Source organism: Ctenopharyngodon idella, chromosome 23 (assembly GCF_019924925.1).
Source record: "Ctenopharyngodon idella isolate HZGC_01 chromosome 23, HZGC01, whole genome shotgun sequence".
Classification (NCBI taxonomy): Eukaryota; Metazoa; Chordata; class Actinopteri; order Cypriniformes; family Xenocyprididae; genus Ctenopharyngodon; species Ctenopharyngodon idella.
Genome location: NC_067242.1, coordinates 18,956,578 through 18,979,728, shown reverse-complemented (window position 1 = coordinate 18,979,728; position 23,151 = coordinate 18,956,578). Strand labels below are relative to the sequence as shown.

General features: G+C 38.5%; 1 protein-coding gene across 3 annotated transcripts in view; it reads left to right on the top strand.

Annotated features, from left to right (window-relative positions):
- neto1l (neuropilin (NRP) and tolloid (TLL)-like 1, like) overlaps nucleotides 1–23,151 on the top strand; it is a 106,961-nt gene that overhangs the window by 76,316 nt on the left and 7,494 nt on the right. For 2 of the 3 annotated variants that reach the window (XM_051882599.1, XM_051882598.1), the window contains 4 exons: nucleotides 7,290–7,518; nucleotides 14,497–14,610; nucleotides 16,227–16,803; nucleotides 20,645–20,719. In XM_051882599.1, coding sequence (XP_051738559.1) covers nucleotides 7,290–7,518; nucleotides 14,497–14,610; nucleotides 16,227–16,803; nucleotides 20,645–20,705 — 981 coding nt within the window. In that variant the 3' untranslated portion in view covers nucleotides 20,706–20,719. The remainder of the gene's footprint in view (nucleotides 1–7,289; nucleotides 7,519–14,496; nucleotides 14,611–16,226; nucleotides 16,804–20,644; nucleotides 20,720–23,151) is intronic. The other variant, XM_051882600.1, reaches the window with a different exon arrangement.

Below are 23,151 nucleotides of genomic sequence, written 5' to 3'. Positions count from 1 at the left end.
GAGAGCAAAAATCTGTATTTTGCTATGGCTCTGTGATAATATTTGTGTTTAATGTGATTTATTGCTTCAGAAATTGATTTTTGTTCTATCTGATGTCCTTCCAGAGGCACAAATCAAAAGCATATGCCCTTGTTCGTTTCACAGCGATTAGTTTCACACAGCTATTCAAGCATTTTTATCATCCACCAGCACTGCTCAAAGGAGACTGAAAATTCTAGCATTATGACTCATGATTGCATTTGTATGAATCTGTACACAATGCTTATTATGAAGACTTTGCCTTTTTTCCTCCAGTTACTTCAGAGAGTGTTGATAAACCAGTATTTATAAGGCAGACTGTGAGCAGAAGTAGTATAAGTGGGAGGATATGAACCACTCACAGAAAAATGATTGGAAGTAATTGTAATGCAAATGTAATATAAGTCCCAGCTATTAGTTTAAAAAAAAAAAAACTTTTTTATCTGAAACTGAATCTAGATCTGAATTTGGTTTAAGATGCACATTTTGTATGTACACTATCTTTCAAAAGTTTGGTTTCAGTACGTTTGTTTATGAAATCAATAATTTTTTTTCAGCAAGGATGCATTTATCAAAAGTGACAGTAAAAACATTAACAATGTTACAAAACTTTCTCTTTTTTTTTCAAATAAATTCTGTTCTTATCAACTTTCTATTCATCAAAAACTCCTGGGGAAAAAAAGTATCACAAAAATATTAAGCAGCACAACTGTTAATACTAATAATAAGAAATATTTCTTGAGCAGCAAATCAGCATATTAGAATGATTTCTGAAGGATCATGTGACCCTGAAGACTAGAGTAATGATGCTAAAAATACAACTTTCCATCACAGTAATAGATTACATTTTATAATATATTAAAATAGTAAACAGTTATTTTAAATATTTTTTTATTTTTATTTTTTGATCAAATAAATGCAGTCTTGGTGAGTGTAAAAATCTTATCAACCACAAACTTACCAACCAACCAACAAACCCCAACTTTTAATAATATATAAATATTTTATATATTTTTATAAAACATGTTTTTAAATATTTTATAAATTATTAATTATATTTTTACGGTTTCACCGCATGACATTTCACAACCTGACCTGACCTAACCTGGCCTTGTCGTACTGATATTTTAAGAGACTTATTAAACTTGACACATAATTATGAGACCTGCATTTTTCAAATGTTTGTTTCAAATTCAATATTTCAGCAAAACTGCTTATTGTATGCCTTTTACCTATGATTTGCCTTAAAAGGACTTTTGTCCTCCTGTTCCTAATGTCTCTCGTAATGTCCATATAACTTCATGTGGTCTCCATACAAGTGTAATATTGTCCATTTCATTGGAATAATTTTCTGTAGCAGCTCTGAATCAGTGTCATGTTTGTCTGGCCCTGAAATCTCACAGGAATGATTGTTTGGAGCACAGATGGCGGGGAAAGTGTTGTGTCTTCCTCTAGACACCAGCTACTGTTGCTCAAATGCCTGTCCTCGCCACATCTCTCTCGCAGGCTTTTATATATCTCATCCAATTAAGTCCAGAAGCGTATAACCTCCCAGACATGTACATCTCATCTTTCGGTTTCTTATTTGATTTACTGACAGATAGGAAAAGAAAAGGGGGCGGGGTGTATTACGTCATCATGTGTTTGCAGCAATTCATCCGCACATGCATTTCTGTGCTGCGACCGGTCCTGATTTTTCTCTCCGCTCCAGTGGGAACGTCAGCAGATGCAGGCTACAAATAAGTCAGCACAGAGGGGGATGTGAACAGCACCTCAAACACATCCACATGCCCTGAAGAGACAGCAGTCCCCAACTGGCCAGAGGTTGATGTCTCGATGTCAGGCAACCCTGGCTAATTTATTCCAGAGGAGCAGTAGGAGAACAAAGCTGAGTTATTGAGATACAATAATTCTACTGGGTAATTAGACTGTACTCAAGCATTCAAGCCTGCTTCTGAGTCTAGAGGGGGCTTGTTTCAGATGGCGGGGGTGCAGGAGTTTTGTATTCATATAGTCTTTTTTTTTTTTTTTTACTGATTCACATGTAATGTTTAAGGTAAGGAATCAGGATTGCTCTGAATTTGCTTCCAATAGGACAAGATACATTTATTACACTTTTTACAGGCTACATTTGTACATTTTCTGAAGAAATGTCAGTGGTGTTTCCAGGCATAACATTATGACCACCTTCCTAAGATTGTGTTGGCGCCCATTTTGCTGCCCAAACAGCCCTGACCCATCGAGGCATGGACTCCATTAGACCCCTGAAGGTGTGCTGTGGTATCTGGCACCAAGATGTTAGCAGCAGATCCTTTAAGTCCTGTAAGTTGTGAGGTGGGGCCTTCATGGATCGGACTTGTTTGTTCAGCACATCCCACAGATGCTCGATTGGATTGAGATCTGGGGAATTTGGAGGCCAAGTCAACACCTCAAACTCATTGTTGTGCTCCTCAAACCATTCCATAACCATTTCTGCTTTGTGGCAGGGCGCATTATCCTGCTGATAGAGGCCACAGCCTCCAGGAAATACCATTTCCATGAAAGGGTGTTCATGGTCTGCAACAATGCTTAGGTAGGCGGTACGTGGCAAAGTAACATCCATGTGGATGGCAGGACCCAAGATTTCCTAGTAGAGCATTGCCCAAAGCGTCACACTGCCTTCGCCGGCTTGCCTTCTTCCCATAGTGCATCCTGGTGCCATGTGTTCCCCAGGTAAGCGGAGCACACACACCCGGCCATCCACGTGATGTAAAAGAAAATATGATTCATCAGACCAGGCCACCTTCTTCCATTGCTCCGTGGTCCAGTTCTGATGCTCACGTGCCCACTTTCGGCGGTGGACAGGGGTCAGCATGGGCACCCTGACTGGTCTGCGGCTATGCAGCCCCATACGCAACAAACTGCAATGTACTGTGTATTCTGACATCTTTCTATCAGAACCAGCATTAACTTCTTGAGCAATTTGAGCTACAGAAGCTCGTCTGTTGGATCAGACCACACGGGCCAGTCTTCGCTCCCCACACAGAAAAATCCCCAGTGTTAAATCAACTCTGCTCAGATTACATATGGCCCCTCTCTATATAGTGTTAAAGTAACACTAAAGCAGAGTTAAAGTTAATGAGATAATTCAGTGATTAAGTTATGATTGAGCATTAGTGATGAACACCTGCTGTTAACAAGCAGAATCACTGAAGAGAAACACAATAACTACAAATGACTTCCAGCCGAAGCCTTAGATGAAATCAACTGAAGATAAAAGACATTAAATCTCTCAAGATCTGAATAAACAACTCCACAAACAGCATATTATCTCATTAACTTTAACTCTGCTTTAGTGTTATTTTAACTCTATGTAGAGAGGGACCATATGTTCTCTGAGCAGAGTTGATTTAACTCTGGGGATTTTGCTGTGCACGTGCATCAATGGGCCTTGGCCGCCCATGACCCTGTCACCGGTTCACAACTGTTCCTTCTTGGACCGCTTTTGATAGATACTGACCACTGCAGATCGGGAACACCCCACAAGAGCTGCAGTTTTGGAGATGCTCTGACCCAGTCGTCTAGCCATCACAATTTGGCCCTTTGTCAAACTCACTCAAATCCTTACGCTTGCCCATTTTTCCTGCTTCTAACACATCAACTTTGAGGACAAAATGTTCACTTGCTGCCTAATATATCCCACCCACTAACAGGTGCCGTGATGAAGAGATAATCAGTGTTATTCACTTCTCCTGTCGGTGCTCATAATGTTATGCCTGATCGGTATATATATATATTATAGCACACTTTTCTTCATTGAGCACAAATACAAGTGTTATTCAGTTAGTAGCACAGATGGTGTTGGATGAGTTTTGTGTCAAACTTTTGGGGTTGAAAATATAAAAATTAAAAGCACCACTAATTAGGGTGCAATGATAAGACTACTGTGACTGGTCTGAGGACAGCCCATATCTTTAGATTAAATATTTGTTTTTATCACATACATTCCTCTACCTTAGGGTTCATAAGGCACTGTTAGTAACTGGCTATTCAGTTGTCAGTGGATGCACTTTCAGCATCCGTTTCTGGATTTTGCTTTCAGCTGCCCTAAGGTTGTTAGATTATTAGGCGAGTCTATCTTAATAACCGGTCAGGTTCCCTTATGCTTTATTTACTGATCTGGACAACCTTTTGAAATCAATTCAGTATAATTGCCGTCTCGCACATTCCTCATATTCCACCTAGTGAATTGAGTCTAAAAAGTGCTAACAAGCTAGCACATACGGTAGTGAGTCTCCTTTCATCTTCATGTGATTCTCTAAGGAGATTGGAAACCCTTATACTGTATGTTTCATTTGTTCAGATGTGAGTGAGTGGAGTTTATGTACAGCATGGCTATAAGTGACGCCCCCATGCTGTTTTGCTGATGATGAGAGAGATTGTACACTCCGCAGCATTCCAGAAAGACTATGGCGTCACTAGTTCATTACTTATATCGTAGGTGTGAGTATATTGTGGGTGGCAAGGACAAACCGACTAATGTCGCTGGCATGACACACCGACTATAGTAGTGGAAATATGCTGAATGAAATACTATAACAGTAAGAAGATTTTGTGAGCTGCCGAGTAACACATGAGCCTTTACCCACTGGTTGAACTGAGGTGCTTCATTTACTTGTCATAATGGAACACCGAGTGCTTATTAAATGTAAAATCACCTCACTTTAGACTGCAAACTTCACCTGCTGAAAGCAGAACATTCTGTGCTAATATTTGGAAGGTTTTATTCTGTCAAATCTGTCAAATAGACTAGTGTTTATCATGGTATGGGTCATTCTAGCTGTGTATTTATAGGAATTGTACACCCAAAATTAAAACTGTCATTAACTCACCCTCATGTTGTTCCAAAACTGTTTGACTGACTTTTTGTGGAGCACAAAGAGATATTTTGAAGAGTGTGCTGCTCTCTTTTTTTTTTTTTTTTTTTTTGATGCAATTACAATAAATGGAAACTGGAGATTTAAATCTCCAAAAAGGATGCAAAACCATCGTGAAAGTATCATAAAAGTTATCCATTTGCATCTTCTGAAGACATATGATAGCTGAGAGACCGAAATTTAGCAGGTTATTCATTCCCACATTGTATACCTTAATGCTGCAATGTTATGGAAGTAGTGACTGATCTTTTCTTCCGTACTGTGATGCACTTCCAATTGTAAAAGATTTTTTTTTTTTTTTTTTTTAAAAAGAAAAAAATGTAGGGTTTTATCTAGGGCCCTATGAAATATTTTTTCCCAAATTCCGTTCTTTCCGTTTTAATTTTTCTGGATTCCGTTTTTTTTTTTCTCTTTTTTTTTTTTGGACTCCATTTTAATAGTTAAATTAAATTTTAGTAATCAAAAATGTCTAATTAATTGAAATAATGAAACCAACAATTTATTAAAAGTTTAACAAAAAAATCCATTTTTTATGGCCCTATGATATATGTTTTATTCTTTCCTCTCAAATTCTGTTTTTATTTTTTACCAAATTCTGTTTTCTGTTTTAACTTTTCTGGATTCCATTTTAATGGTTTAATTATATTTTAATAATCAAAAAAGCATGTCTAATTAATGGAATTCTTAAAAACAACAAAATGTATTAATTAAAAAAAAAGTATTTTTATGAAATGCTTTGCTTTTTCAAAAATTCTGTTCCGTATTTTAATTTTTCCTGCAATCAACTGAACACATACCATTTAATTTATCTTTTAATCATGAAATGAAACTTTTTTGACAATGTGCTGCACAACAGAGCTTCACTGTTAAAATTAAAAATGATAGAAAAACTGAGATTATTCCTTAAAAAGACAGTTTTAATAATTTATTATTAAATTATTTAAATTCTACTGTAAAACATTAATATGTTTCTGTCAAGTTAAATCGAACTTTTATTTTGACATGTTGCCGAGAGCTTTGAGTTTCTCTGTGTTTATGACGATAGTTTTCTCAAACGAAGTAGTTAAATGCTAATGAAGTGACTTTCAGAGCGGCTCTGGAGATGAATTTCGTGCGTTCATTTCCCAATATAGTGAGGCGACAGAGGATGAAAACACCACGAGCATCGCACGTGCTTCAGTGTGTGTATGCGTGCGTGCGTGCGTGCGTGTGTGAGGTAATGAAACCGCGCTTCCGCGTCATTCATTTCAGAGGCACACAAGACATGCAGGAATCATATTTAAATAGTCTAGTTGCGGTTTAACATTCACGGACACTAGTCTATATCGCAATTTGATTTAAGTGTACTGTCCTGCTTTTTATTCATTCATCGAAAATTTGACAAATTCCATGACATTCCGCTTTATACAGTAAATTCCGTTTTTATGACTGGATTCCACGATTCCTTCCGCGGTTTCTGCATGGCGGAAATCATAGGTTTTATCTCACTAGTTGTTGATCGGATGAAGGCAGATCTGACTATGAGCTTGCAGTCAATTGTAAGAAAGGGGCGGGGTTTAAGTGGGCTAGATGATTGGATGATATATTGGAAGCTTTTTAAGTGAAACGTGCATGGGTAAATCATTCACAACAAGATCACTAAAATGCATTTAGAAATATGCATTTTATATGACCAGTTTCTATTTCATGCTGACTTAGTAGTAATAGCATTGGAAAATGACAAATCATATGAAACATTTTTATGAAACTTTTATTATTATTATTATTATTATTATTATTAATTTTGGATATTCTTCACCTTTTATGTTCCACTGAAGAAGGAAAGTCATGCAGGTTTGGAAAGACATGAGGTTGAGTAAAAGATGACAGAATTTTCTAATATTTCAAATGGTGAAAATAGGAGGAGAGGTGTGAAGTAAGCTTGATTAGGGTTAGATTGGGTGAGAGGAGAACAGATGGTTCGTTCTAACACCTCGCTGGTTTTTAGAGAGCCCAAAGGAGCTGGCATGAGTGGATGTGTAGTTTATTGCCCTTCTTTGAGAGCTCATCATTGCAACTTTTTGAAACCTCTCAGTTTTGTATTTGGGTTGAAATTCATCTGTGCAATTATCATCAATCTGAGGCTTTTCTGACTACAGAGATCTGTTGTTAGAGCAAACACAGTTTACCAGGTAATCTAGATGTCATTGATATGACAGCTGGGATAGGTGGATTGAAACCGGTGAAAGAAAAAAAGATTCTTTTGACAGAAGTGCCCATTTCCTGAGTGGAAATCGAGTTCCCAGTGTGTTAGAAGTAATAGATTTCCAATGGGTGTAAGAGTCTGTGTTTTCGCTCTCTTCCCCTCTCTTTTAGATCTACTTGCGTTTCCTAGACTATGAGATGCAGAACTCCAATGAGTGTAAACGTAATTTCGTGGCGGTGTACGACGGCAGCAGCTCGGTGGAAGACTTGAGGAATAAGTTCTGCAGCACGGTGGCCAACGACGTCATGCTGGTGACCGCGCTGGGCGTGGTTCGCATGTGGGCCGACGAGAGCAGCCGAAAGAGCCGCTTCCGTATACTCTTCACAACCTTCCAAGAGCGTAAGCCTTACACACACACACAAACACAAACACACACACACTGCACTTTAGCTCACTTTAGCTATCCAACTCTCATGTGTACGTTTACTGTATTTATTATTTTATTATTTACACTGAATGAATTTTATAAAGAAATGCATGAGTCATATTTAACATCAAAATGACAATGACACTGCTGTTCAAAAGTTTGGAGTCTGTAAGATTTTTTAATGTTTTTGAAAGTCTTTTATGCTCATAAAACTGCATTATTTTGATCAAAACTAAAGCAAAAACAGAAATATTGTTAAATATAATTACAACTTAAAATAACTATTTTAATATATTTTAAAATGTATTTTATTCCTGTGATGGCAAAGTTGAATTTTAGCAGCTATTACTCCAGTCTTCAGTGTCACATGATCCTTCAGAAATCTTTCTAATATGCTGATTTGTTGCTCAAGAAACGTTTCTTATTACTGTCATCGTTGATAACTTAATATTTTTGGAAACCAAGATACATTTTTTTTCAGGATTCTTTGATGAATAGAAGGTTTGTTTCAAATAGAAATATTATGTAACTTTATAAATGTCTTTACTGTCACTATTGATCCAATTAATCCACCTTGTCTAAATAAAATTAATTTTAAAAAACATCTTACTGACCCTAAACTTTCAAACAGTATGTTTTGTATTCTATGCATTGTAATAGAATTTCCCCGTACTGTAATGTAGCATCAATCTAATTGTCATAATGAAAATCATCCAATTGAACATATAAAAGGCAATACAATGTACTATATATGTATATATATACATTTGCAAGAAAAAGTATGTGAACCACTTGCAGAATCTGTGAAAATGTGCAAAATTTTAACAAAATAAGAGAGATCATACAAAATGCATGTTATTTTTTATTTAGTACTGTCCTGAGTAAGATATTTTACATAAAAGATGTTTACATGTAATCCATAAGACAAAAAAAAAATAGCTGTATTTATTATAATGACCCAGTTTAAAAGTTTGTGAACCATTGATTCTTAATACTGTGTGTGGTTACCTGGATTATCTACAACTGTTTTTTTGTTTCGTGATGGTTGTTCACGAGTCCCTTGTTTATTATGAGCAGTTAAACTAAGCTCTGTTCTTCAGAAAAAATCTCCAGGTCCCAAAAATTCTTCAGTTTTCCACCATCTTTTGCATATTTGAACCCTTTACAACAGTGACTGAATGATTTTGAGATCCATCTTTTCAAATGAAGGACAACTGAGAGACTCAAACACAACTATTAAAGACTTTTGAACAGGATGAAGAGGTCCAAATTTTTCTTATTTCGCTTGAATATAATTTTTTTTCATTCAGTACTGCCCTTCGGAAGCAACAGAAGATACTTGCATGTTTCCCGAAAGACAAATTAAATACAATTTACACAAGTTTTCACCCCCCTTACTCTTAATGCATTGTGCTAAACACACAGTATTAAGAATCAATGGTTCACATACTTATGAATGGGGTTATTTTAATAAATTAAGCTATTTTTTTTGTCTTGTGGATTATATGTAAACATCTTTTATGTAAAATATCTTACTCAGGACAGTACTAAATAAAAAATATGTGCATTTTGTATTATCTCCCTTATTTCGTTAAAATTATTAACATTCTGGTAACACTTCAGTATAGGGAACACATATAAACTATTAACTACAACTTTTCCCTCAATAAACTCCTAATTTACTGCTTATTAATAGTTAGTAAGGTAGTTGTTAAGTTTAGGTATTGGGTAGGATTAGGAATGTAGAATAAGGTCATGCAGAATAAGGCATTAATATGTGCTTAATAAGTACTAATAAATAGCCAATATTCTAGTAATATGCATGCTAATAAGCAACTAGTTAAAAGACCCTAAAATAAAGTGTTACCAACATTCTGCCAGTGGTTCACATACTTTTTCTTGCAACTGCATATATATATATATATATATATACATATATATACCCTTTGGTTGAAATAAGACCTTGACATTTCTTGACAATTTTCATGAAACTCATCTCACCTCACAGCAAGCATGTATTTACACCCTTGTGTACATGTTTGTACAGAATTTGACAAGCACTGACATCTAACACTTCTGTACTCATTCCCTGTTTTATGAGCCACACACTTAGCAAAAATGCTCTCCCGCTCTCATTTTCACCAGCACATTCATACCTGACAGAACGCTAAACCGAGCAGGACTTGGGAAATAAAAACAGCTCATCAATGTGTCCATTTAAGAAACAAGGGCACATTTATTTAGCTGGTCCTGTCCTGCCAGTGATTTGAGCCACAAACACACTATAAATCTTGCATAACCCTGCTGAACAGACCAGCAAACTGGTTTATACTGGTGCTGGTATACTTTTTGCAGGTTAGAACATGGTGGACACGCACAGCGATGTTGTTCATCAAAAAAAAATGTAGTTTAAAGGGATAGTTCACCCAAAAATAAGAAATTGTGTCATTATTTACTCACCATCATGTCGTACCAAACCTGTAAAACTGTCTTTCTTCATCAGAACACAAAAGAAGATATTTTGAAGAATGTTGGTAACCAAACCATTGACTTCTATTGTAAGCACAATAAGCACTTCTCAAATGATCTTCTTTTATGTTCCACAGAAGAAAGAAATTCATACAGGTTTTGGAATGACATGATGGTGAGTAAATGATGACAGAATTTTTATTTTTGGGTGAACTATTCCTTTAACTTGCACAGAGAGTCTTTTCTAATGAAGCAAGGACACGCAATTCTCTTTCAAAATGAGGCACGTAAACTATTTGTTATTTAATTAGTACAGGAACATTACTCTGTAGCCCTGCAAAATCGGTTGCATACCTCCCCATGCTGAATATAAAGATCACTTCCCCTGTTCCCTCTGCTAAGTAGCCCTCATACAAATACGGGCTACGGGGGAGACCACAGATGCACAGAATTACAGGATTATTCATTTAAGGGATAAGCTGTTTCTGCGGGGACAGAGCATTTTCTAGGAAACGTGGGTTCTGCGGTGGTGCCCTGCCACCCGGGTGTCTTTGATTCGTTGGTCATGCGCAGTTGGAGTCGCATCTCTCCGGGTGGCAGCGCTAGCAGCATCAGAGACTATAAAGCGTAATGGGGGAGGAGAGACAGAAGAAAGAAGGATGGGTGCTCTAAAAGAGGATGAAGTATTGTGGGAAAAGAGGGCCAGGAGAGGAACGATAAAGATTGAGTATCTGGCTATGAGAGGAAGTGCTGAGAGAGAGAAAGTGGATATAGGGTGATAAAATGGGGGTTTAATGTTTGGCTGGTAGCACACTCATCATTAGTGCACACTGCCGGCATCAAACGGCTTTCTTTGTAATGGTCTCACCACCGGTCCTGTGACGCCCCGTCACCATTCGTCTTGTCCCAGTGGCCCCTAAAACTGACCCCAGCCTAATCACACCGTGCCGATGCTGATGGGTAAAAGATTAAAAGGAAATAATGCTACCATCCTCATTGTGCACAGCAAAAGCAGTGTATATATACTGTAGCGCATACGTATGTGTTATATCCCAGATAGCAAGCAATCATTGAAACAACGTTGAGTCAGTGTTGATGCGTCAATGCTAATTGCATTGAATTAACAATACAAAATGATGTTGGTTCAATATCACTTTTGCTCCGACAATTAATGTTGAAACAATGGTAAGATTTCAACAAAAATCAATGGTAATGCCATTGGATCAGCAGTACACCATGATTGGTTCTACATCACTGCTGTTGAATTAAAGGGATAGTTCACCCAAAAATTAAAATTATTCCATGATTTACTCACCCTCAAGCCATCCTAAGTGTATATGACTATCTTCTTTCAGCCAAACACAATCAGAGATATATTTAACAATATACTTAGTAAAATATACTTATACGAAAATAGCACAGTGTATGCCCAGCTTAATATTTCAACTACACTTCAATGGTACATCAACAATTTCCTGACCATTTTGGGCAAAACCTTTTAAAATATAAATGACACCTTTCCAGCAGTTGAGTCAGTTTAGTTTATTTAGCAGTTTAACACAATCAATGACAAAAAGATATTAAAAAAAAAAAAAGTGGGACAAAAAGGATAAAAACTTTACAGTCTTTAAAGGGTTAGTTCACCCAAAAATGAAAATTCTGTCATTAATTACTCACCCTCGTGCCGTTTTACACCCGTAAGACCTTCGTTGATCTTTGGAACACAAAGTAAGATATTTTTTGTTGAAATCCGATGGCTCAGTGAGGCCTACATAGGAAGCAATGACATTTCCTCTCTCAAGATCCATTAATGTACTAAAAACATATTTAAATCAGTTCATGTGAGTACAGTGGTTCAATATTAATATTATAAAGCAACGAGAATATTTACACTGCTATATAAACATATAATATAAACATATAAACATATAATATAAACACTGCTTCAGGAAGCTTCGGAGCGTAATGAATCAGCGTGTCGAATCATGATTCGGATCGCGTGTCAAACCGCCAAACTGCTGAAATCACGTGACTTTGGCGCTCCGAACTGCGGATTCGAAACGCTGATTCATAACGCTCCGAAGCTTCCTGAAGCAGTGTTTTGAAATCGGCCATCACTAAATAATTCGTTATTTTGGGGTTTTTTTTGGCGCACCAAAAATAAGTCTCACATATTCACAGAAAACACATTAAAAAATAAGGTGGATAGACTAAACGTAATACACATGTGCATGCCCCTTCACAGATTCACATTTTTGCAGTTCACACAGAGATGATAAGGGTATCGTTTTCAAAAACGTCCACTTTAAAACTGGGTTTCAAAAGTTTGCGTTTTCAGGCCATCGTTGTTGTGTAAATGAACGGCCAAAACGCATAAAAAAGTTTTTTAATACATGTGAAGTATATAGCTTTCTTTGCATTTTAGGAAAGTGGTTCTTTGCAGGAAGGATCATCATATTTGAGGGCCCTTGCCTTGGCATCAAAAAGTTTGAAAACCCCTGGCACTAAGAATAGTAAACCAGCAATTTTGTGCACAGTACCAGACTGCAGCATAGCAGCCCAGCTTCCACTTCTTCTGATTGATTGCGGAGCTTTAATAGACATTAGTGTGCGTTTAAAGAGAGAGGCGGATATCCTGAAGCATGCTGGAAAAGAATGGTTGAGGGAATGAGTCCGTGGTTTTGGTTCTTAGGCCCTTGAGGGTGCAGAAAACACATAATGCTCTTTCTGAGATGGAAAGAGGCAGCTGCGCGCCTGCGTCAGTCTTCGTTGAATGGCGATAGGTGGATTTGTGTAGGAGCCCAGTGTCCTTTGTGCAGCCCTATCCAGTGAATGAACACAGGATGTGCGGTTGCCCGGGTAACACCCCTGCATAACTTGTTCAGACACTTACTTATGCACCCCCTCTCTCACTCGCTTTCTCCCTCTGGTTTGCTAGCATCAGCAGCTGAACGGGGGAAACCACCATCCACTGAAAAGAGTCTTGCCCAACATACCTTTAAATAAGTGAAACTGTGTGTTCGCTCTAGAAGCAAATTATGTTTTTAGATCAGTGACTAAATGGTTTCAACTTTTTTTTACAACCAGATTCTTACATATATGACTAATTCAATAAATTTGAGATCTTTAAGTTTTTGAAGTTGAATGACTGAAAAAGTATTTTCTGGTATAACATTAGTTAATGCACTATTGAGCTAACATGAACAAACAATTAATAATTGTTTTTTTTTTTTTTTTATCTAACATTAACATATTAATAAATGCTGTAAAAATATATTGCTAATTGATATTTCAGCCTTAACTAATGAGACCTTATTGTAAAGTGTTACCACTTTTAGTGTAAGGTCTCTGTAAAATAATTTCTATGGAGGTTGAAGCACCTTTAAAGAAAGTCCAGTCTCTTTCAGTGCCTTTTTTAGGAGAAGTACAGGGCTGCAGCGCCACCTTGTGGTGGGAAGTGGAACTGTATCAGAATGTGAAGGCGAGAGTCGTGAGGACGGCACTTCTGGAATGATGAGTCATCCTAATTTACGTTGTTATTTCTCACCTGGGAACAGCTCGGGGATACGGTCATTAATAAATCCGCAAGGTACATTCAGTCAACCTTGAAGCTGTGTTATTTTAGGGTTTTTTTGTACGAACTAGGTGATCTATGTCCTCTGCAGACTGCAAAATGTCAAGTGAGGTATGTGGGAACTGGTCACACATTGATGGGCGTGTGAGGTAGCCTACTTATGCATGCGAGGTGATTGAGACCGAAGCTCCGCCCCTTCTGAAAGTCACCTTGGCTGAGCCTTCAGATAGTGATGTTGTAAATGTTATGAGAGGTTGTCTTAATGCGTACTTTCTCATTTATCATTTTATGATTTCAGCTGAGACATTTATTCATTTTTCAGCTCAAATGGAGACTGTTTGAACACTCTTTCTAATATATTTTTCACATATGACACAAATATTAGATTAATCTTCTTTGATCTTGAATGATTTTAGTGCTTTTGGAAATAATAAAGTACTTGCAGTTTGTGTCTGCATTAATTATCATCACCACATCTTGGCAATTAGGAGAAACTTGTGAAATTATTGAATAAATTTTAATCTATTCAGTAATTTAATTGAATTTTATTCATTGTATATGCATATGTCAACTCTTTTTTTTGAGGTAAAACCAGAATAATATTAATAGAATTATATTACAAAATATCTGTGCAGCTTCAACAGACATGGACTTGTTTCCATGCATATTTGAAGAGCTGTATTAAAATTCATGCATAGCAGAAGGCAACAGAATTTGATTTGGTTGGTTTGAGTAATGGGTTTCTAAATTTGAACTATATTGATGCACAGACACAGTCAGATAGACATGCAGTGTGATTTGTGAGATTAATTGTGTTCAGAGGATAAGATTATAGACAGCATCTTATTAACAGGAATAAATGAAGTGTAATATGACATTAGCATTATCCATTTTTCCCTCTCATCAGCTCCCTGTGAGGCAGATACTTTCTTTTGCCACAGTAACATGTGTATCAACAACACGCTGGTGTGCAACGGAGTCCAGAATTGCGTCTACCCTTGGGACGAGAACCACTGCAAAGGTAAAGTGTACTTTTTTTAATATCCTCTCAAATCTTTAGTGGTTTGTGAGTGCATATCTTGCCCACATTTTTCTCTAATGATGATCAATACTCGGAGGAAAGAATTATCTTAAAGTTTAAATGTTTTATAGTTAGTCAACAAATATCTTGCTGGCTTCACAGACCCACAGCTGTTAAAAAAGACCTTGTTATAAAGCCCTCAAACCTCGGCGCTGGGGTTCATTGACTGACTTTAATGCCTTTTGGAAAAATGAGCAGGCCACTAGAAATTAATTTGTATATGTGAATGACTTTGGCTCAGGCTGGATTTGAATAATAACATCAATTCATAAGTGCAGTTCAGCTATATCTGTGCTTATATTTCACATAAGCTGTTCAAGCTGAATTAACTGAATGTCGTAAATATTGCTGGGAGCCTCAATATAGAAGATACAGGAGTGCCGTTTTTTTCCCCACAATACTAGGGAAGAACAATTGTTTAAAAAAAAAACAAAAAAAACCTTTTTGTCTCAAACATCTTTGACATCAAACATAATTTATTAGTCATTATCAATTAAATGTCGAATGTAGAATTTAATTGATGTAATAAATACTCATGTTAATTGAATAATATTCATACTGGGGGTCCACTGAAAATTTAAGTTAAAAAAAAATATTTTAAAAAGCATTTTAACACATTTACTAAAGTAGACTTGTTTCATTTTGCTTTCTAAAGATTGATTGTAAATCATGATATTAATCACAATTATTTTAATTAGCCTTGGTTTTAAACAGTAATAAAAAAAAAAGTAAACAAAAAAAAACACAAAATAAATTACAAAATAGTTATTTTTTTAATATATATATATATATAATATTTGAATAATTTCATATTATATGTCATATTTAGTGCTTTATAATTTCGTCAAACCAAAATGAACAGTAAGAAATAAAAAGTAAAAACAAGCAATACAAAGTAAATATTACTAAATTAATTAATATTAAAATTAATATATACAAATGAAATATGCTGATAATATTTGAATCATTTATTTTGTTTTTAGTACAATGACATTATAAAAGCCAAATTCATTTAATTATTTAATGGAAACAACATGTTATTTATTAAATATATAATATATATCAACTTTATGATACAATACTTATTATTTTCCTCAGACCAAGATGAACAGTAAAAACAAAAAGTAAAAAAAGAAAACATAAAAAAAATACAATAAATATTAATAAATAATATTAAAAAATTAATATATACAAAGAAGTTGCAGATAACACACGTATATATATATATATATTTATATATTTTTTTTTTTTTTTTGGTATTGGCACAATGACATAAAGCCAAATTATTTAATTTTGAAATAAATATCATAAAGCCTTAGTTTGAGGTTTGTCTGCACATCTGAATGCAAATGCTTCTCTCCTCTGAACCATAGCCAGCGCAGATGTTATACGTTCACTGTGCTACATAAATGTCAAAGCTCTCCCATTAGAATGATTTACTACTTCTGTGTGCTGTTTGTAATCTCTTTGATACAACAGTTTCAACAGAAGGTAACCTGCGATGACATTGCATGCCTGCAGTAATAATTTATTATGCTTCTTGTTGTGTTTTGCAGAAAAGCGGAAAGCCAACATCCTGGACAACCTGAATAACACCAACGGCACTATCATCGGCGTGACGTGCTGCATCGTACTGATCCTACTGGTTGTATCGGTGATCGTTCAAATCAAGCAGCCACGGAAGAAGTACATCCTGAGGCGAGAAGACTTTGACCCCACCATGTTCCAGGAGGTGTTCCAGGAGCCACCGCATTATGAACTCTGCACTCTCCGCAGCGCTGCGGCCACATCCGCAGACCTGGCCGAGCTGGCCGAAGACTTTGAGAGCTACCACAAGCTGCGGCGCGCCTCCTCGCGTTGTGTCCACGAGCATCACTGCGGTTCTTCACAGCTGTCCAGCAACAAGGGCAGCCGCACTAACCTGAGTGCCCGTGAGGCGGCGGCGGCCATCCTGACGGACCTCCCACCACAACCCATGCGGCCACTTCCTCCCCAAACCAACCGCAGGAACATTCTGGTAATGAGACACACCTACTCACAAGATGCCGCAGATGCCTGTGACCTGGATGATGACCTGGAAGAAGTGCCCACCACTAGCCACAGGCTGTCCAGACACGAGAAAGCAGTGCAGCGGTCAGTATCCATTGATTTTTGATGATACAAATTCATCATAATGCATACTTTGGAAGGATTTACTCCCACTCTTATTTTTATTCCTCTTTAACTCCTCTACTCAGCTTCTCATTAATTTTTTTTAGCTGTCTTTTCTTCTTTGTTTGTTTTGTTTTGTTTTGCTTTGATATTCTCTTTTTGTCACTGAGACAGCCATCACAGTCAGAGTTGAGTTTGTAAAAGCTGTAGAAATAAAGAAGATGCATTAAGAATATGCCTGCGGTATGTTTACAGCTCTATTAGCAAAGGCTAACACTTCTAAGTGTTAATGTTTAGCTAAAGATATGCTGCATGAAGATGGAACTAAGAAATAAATAAGACTTTTTTAAGGTCCGTTTTCAGTGAGAATATATGTGAAATTATCAAAAGGGCTTCTGTTTTAACAAGGTTTCGTTTCAAAGTGGAACTCTACACTGCGTCGTGGAGTTGACACTATGGGAACACTCTTCGTGAGCCGGTGTCTGAAGCATGTGCCACATGCCAGTTTTGTAAGATTTGCTACCGCAGTCAAGTGACATCACAGGCGCGCAGGCGCTGTTCCATCGGCCGCTCACTTGCTGCCATGGTTGCCACAGAGAGGCATTTATGGCTTAACCTCCCTTGTTGTCTTCAGAAAGCTTGCGCTATGGAGATGATATAGACATGCTCTCTGGCGTATTGGGCGTAGCAGGTGTTGAACTTCTTGGTTACTACTGCAACCTCCATTCCCTGATGCAGAGAACGAGACGTGGTGTTGATGACTGATACTAGGGGCTGGACTTGGGAGCCCCAAACACCTCTTATACTCTGAGAAAAGGCCAATGAGAATTGGCGAGTGGAATTTACATGTTACTGCCCCGGACATATGGGTACGCATATGGGAGAAGGCATGCATCACTCATTCAGGTTTGTGCTGAGGAGTCAAGACAGTGTCCAGGCCATTTCAGCAGGCAGCTCAACGTTGTGGCAGAAGAACGTTGTGGACACCATGTCTTGTTCTCTCATTCCGAGACGTTCCCTATCTGTCAGTCACTTTGATATGGTGTCGATGACTGACACTAGGGATCCCCCAGGGAACCGTTATAAGGTTTTGGTGGTTCAGATGTTGGCAAGCCCTGCATGCTGGATAACAAAAGCATTGCACCTTTGCAACCTACCCAACGCCCCATGTAAGCCGTGTAGTCCTTCGTACCACGCAGGGACAGAGAGGACAGTACTTACCATGGGAATAGGTAAAGAACACTACAGAGACCATATCCTGCCCCAAGGCAGGTTAGTATGTGGAGAACACATAACATGTACTTACCAACTGGGAAATACCACACGTAGAATGAGGTCCCTGCGGTAAGTCCTACCTGAAAATTGAGGAACTACTACAAACACAGCGACTGGTGACAGAGATGGAGCTTTGCCTAGGGAAAGACACAGGTTTACCATTAGGGAAACTTTAGCGTGGAAAGTACATCATATGGGATTACCATCAGGAAATCACAACATATGGAGCACGTAGCCCAAGTATACAGGCTGACCTGAAAAGGGTATGCGTCATGAGTACTGGGCCTGGCCTCAAATACCTTCGCTGAATTTGGGTGCTGAGGGAAAACTCACATCCAGGGAACTCACATCACACGCCAGTCCAGGGAACTCACACAGAGTGTGCATGCACTCCTAAGGGGCAAAGCACACCTTTGGCCTGGTATGCCAAGGCAATGGCATCCACAATCCAGTGGGCAATCCTTTGTTTGGAGACAGTCTTCCCCTTCTGCTGTCCCCCAAAACAGGCAAAGAGCTGCTCAGAGCTTCTGAAGCTCTGCGTGTGGTTCAAGTAAACACGCAAGGCACGTACTGGACACAGCAATGACAAGGCTGGGTCTGCCTCATCATGAGGCTTCCAAGCTCACCACTTGTTCCCTGAAAGGGGTAATCGGAACTTTGGGCACATAGCCCACCCGGGGTCTCAGGATCACGTGAGAGTATGCCGGACCAAACTCAAGGCATGTTTCGCTGGCAAAGAACAACTGCAGGTCCCCAATCCTCTTGATGGAAGTGAGTGCGGTCTGGAGGGCCGTCTTCAAAGAGAGGCACTTAGGTCCAACCCCAAGGGCTCAAAAGGAGCTCTCTGTAGGCCTAGCAAGACTACAGAGAGATCCCATGAAGTAATAAGGCATAGCCTAAGAGGATGTAACCTACTGGTGCCTCTGAGGAACCTGATTATCAGGGCTCTAGCCTAAGTGATGGTGTCACTGCTGGTGATATCCCACACAAGTCTTCTGTGTCCAATCTAGGGGACAGGTATGGAGGTTCCGGAGGACTGGCCGCAGGTCCCAGATTGTGCCCTGTTCCTGAGAAAGAAGGTCCTTACTCAGGGGGTTTCGCCAGGAAGGGGCTGTCTCAAGGAGCATGAGCTCCAAGAACCAAGTCCATGTGGGCCAGCGTGTCCATGCCGAGGGGTACCTCGGCCAGGGAATACCACAGCGGGCAATGGGGTAATTCCTGGGAAACTTCACCGAATCAACTCCTAATCAGCTGGACCTGGAGAATGGAGCTTCCACTCCCCTTGAACCATAACTCGTCGCGAGAGCATGTCTGTTGCTCGATTGAGTTCACCTGGGATGTGAGTGGCTCACGGTGACTTCAGTCACGACTGACTCCAGAGGAGACTGCGGGTGAGTTGTGACATGTTGTCCGTCCTGACCAACATGTGCTTGCCCTGGATCAATGGTCGAAACCTCCGCAGGGCCAGCAATAATGCTACCAACTCAAGACAGCTGATGTGCCAGGACCAGGACCCTGACACTGTGTGCTGTTGCACATGGACACCAGGTCCCGGTGTGCACACAACAAATCTCGAGAGTGAACTACAATCAGCCATTCGCCAAGATAGTTGAGAATGCAAATGGCCACTTCCCTTAACAGGGCAAGAGCAGCCTCTGCGACCTACGTGAAGACGCGTGATGACAGGGACAGCCCAAAAGGGAGGACCTTATACTGGTATGCCTGACCCTCAAAAGCGAACCGAAGAAACGGTTGGTGTCAAGGCAAAATCGAGACATGGAAGTACGCATCCCTCAGATCTATTGCTGCGAAATAATCCTGGAGATCGCATGTTCGACATTGCCTCAGGCTGTAAGTTCTGGGTCACTAGGTGCACTATATGGCAATCTTTGGCTACAGCTTAGTTCTTTGATGATTTCACAGCACAGTGAGCAGGCATTTAGGCAGTATGGCGTATTGGGTATTTCGTTCTCATAGTGTGAACTCGATGATGCAGTCTAGAGTTCGAAAGGGAATGTCTCAGGTTACGACTGTAACCATGGTTCCCTGAGAAGGGGAATGAGATGCTGTGTTGTGTTGCCATACTTTCGGCATGCCTGTAAGTCTTCCTTCATACAAATCAAGCTGATGATGTTCTTACTAGGTGTCACCTGACTGCGATAGCCAATCAAAATTGCTGTGTAACACACATTTCAGAGTTCAGACTCTGACTCACAAGGAGGGTTCCCATAGCGTCAACTCCATGATGCAATGTCTCGTTCCCCTTTTCAGCGAGCAATGGTTATAGTCTGAACCTGTAACCATTATGTACACTATTGTTCAGAAGTTTGGGGTCAGTAAGAATTAAAAAAATAAAAATAAAAAAAAAATAAAAATTAATACTTTTATTCAGCAAGGATTCTATTGATCAAAAGTGACCGTAAATATTTATAATGTTATTTCTATTTCAAATAAATGCTGAACTAGGCCCCAAACAAATGAAATGTGCATTATAATTCCTTATGCAAAAAATACAGTGATATTAAACATACAAGCAATGATATTCCAGGTTCTGCCTCATTGGGTCTCTAAACAAACATGAATCTGAGTACAACACAACTAGGGTGTAACAGACAATCTGAAGGTAAGACTCTTTAAAACACTCAATTTCATGTATTTAAATGTTTGTCTAGTCAGTGTCCGTGAGTCAGTGTCGTTTTTTTTCTTGTACTATTTATTTTGTTTTGTGTCAAAACCCTTCATTATTGCCATTGAGATGGTAATCATTAGGATGTTACCATCTTGCTTATTGAGATCCTTTTTTATGTTGCTTGTCATGTTTTCTTTTTTTTTTTGCAAATTTGTTTTTGCAAATTCAAGTACTCCTGACAAGATGTCAAAAAGTATGGGTCACTTTTTTTTTGCATGGATGGCACTCACTTGTCTTGCATACACTTTGGGTCATTATTCAACCCTACTGAGAGGGAATTGCAGTTTGTGAACAAAAATAAGAAAAAATAACTTAAAATTAAAGACAAAAAAATCTGTCATTATTTACTCACCCTGACGTTTTTCAAGTGAAACACATAAAGGTGAGTTTTTTTGAAAGAATATCCTGGCTACCTTAACAAATTAAGCACTATGAAATTATAATTTACCAGTATTAATTTAGTATTATTTATATAAAATTATAGGGTAACACTTTACAATAAGTTAGTTAACTATATTTGTTAATTTGAACTATAAACAACATGAATTTCACAAGTGCAAAAACACATGTGAAACACACTTTGCACATGGGAAACATGTGGTTTTGAAACAGTTCTTATGTGAAATCCATGTGATCACATGTGAAACTTGGCAACATGTCCACATGTCATCACATGTGGTAAGAGTGATCACATGTGGAAAACATGGGAAATTCATGTGGTTTTTCTGTAACAATGAAAAATACTTCTACAGCTTTTATTAATCTTAATGATAATCTCAACTTTCGCTACTATATTTTTAAGATCAAAAGTTGTATGTTAACGTTAGTTAATGCACTGTGAACTATCATGAATATGATTTTTTTAACTAACACTGACAAAGGTTAATAAATGCTGTAAAAATAAATTGCTCATTGTTAGTTTATTGCATCAACTAATGTTAACAAATGAGACCTTATTATAAAGTTTTACCTATTATAGTATTTATTATTTTGAATTAGCTTTTATTTTTTTATTTTCTGTTTTCATTTTAATTTTAGTTTAAGTTCTAATTTTGTTGTGTTTTTGTCATTTTTATTAAAATTTTTATTAGTTGTTATTTATTATTATTTTATTATTATTATTAAATGTTTATATATAGCTTTAATTATTTCAGTTTTAATTTTATTAATTTTCGTACTTTTAATTCAGTTAGTTGGTGTCAGTAAGCGGTTGAATCAAAGACAGAAAATAAAGGCTGAATTACACTTTTTCAGGATATCAGGAAACAAAAACGCGAGAAACAGAACAACCACCTATTAGAGATGAGACCTGACAAAAGTAACAAACACAGGGCTATAAATACATAGGGAAACACTAGGGACTGAACAAATAATTAACATGATACAGGTGTAACATTAGTGCAAATCAAAAAACCATGCTAACTAATGAACAGGGACAAAGGAACCAACACAGAAAAATCTCAACCCAAACCCAAACTCAAACACAAAAACAGACATAACATCACCACCACCCCATCAAAAAGGCTTGTCCACATGCCTTAAATCAACAACAAAAGTCCAACAAAGGAGGAAGGGTGGGCAGGGGCTTAGGATGTAGAGCTAGAAGATGAAGACATCCCAGGACAAGGGGGGAGCCAGGGAGGAGATGACGGTGGGAGGAGCCAGGGAGTGACCCCAAACAATAGGCTTGTTCGAGATGCATCGGCGCTGAGCAGACCGATCGGCGTATGACATCAAAGTACAGCGAAAGCGATTGGAGAGCATACAAATCCTTATGCTTTTAAAATCGCTCTCGCGGTACTTTGATGTCATACGCCGATCGATCTGCACAGCGTCGATGCATTTTAAACAAGCATAATGTTAGCAGACTGAACGCCCGCAGTGGAGCGAATGGAGGGAGGAGCCATGGTGGAGCCTTAGTGGAGGGGCCAGAAGGAACCAGGGAGACCACTGACAGAGGTGGAGTCGGTGGAGATGTAGACCCAGGCAGAGCCAAAGAGCCAAAGAGACCGGACAACACCAAAGATCTTGGAGACCAAGATGGAGTCATTGTGATGAGTGGCCGAGGTGGAGTGCAACTGAGGCAGAGCTGGAAGGAAGAGCCAGACAGGGCTGAAGGGGTGGAGGGATGAGCCGCAGACAAAGGCACAGAAGTCCATGGTGAAGGCAGAGCAATGACTGACCAAGGTGGAGCTGGAGGAACGAGGAAGCCGGTGGAGCCAGAAGGAGGATGATCCCAGGCAGAGCAAAGGGAGTGAGGAGCCAAGGTGGAGTCGACTGGTCGACAGGCAGAGGTGGAGTGACTGGCTTGGAGGTTTGAGGTGGAGCCAGAGGGTCGACACAGAGTCAAAGGGCTGAAGGGAGCC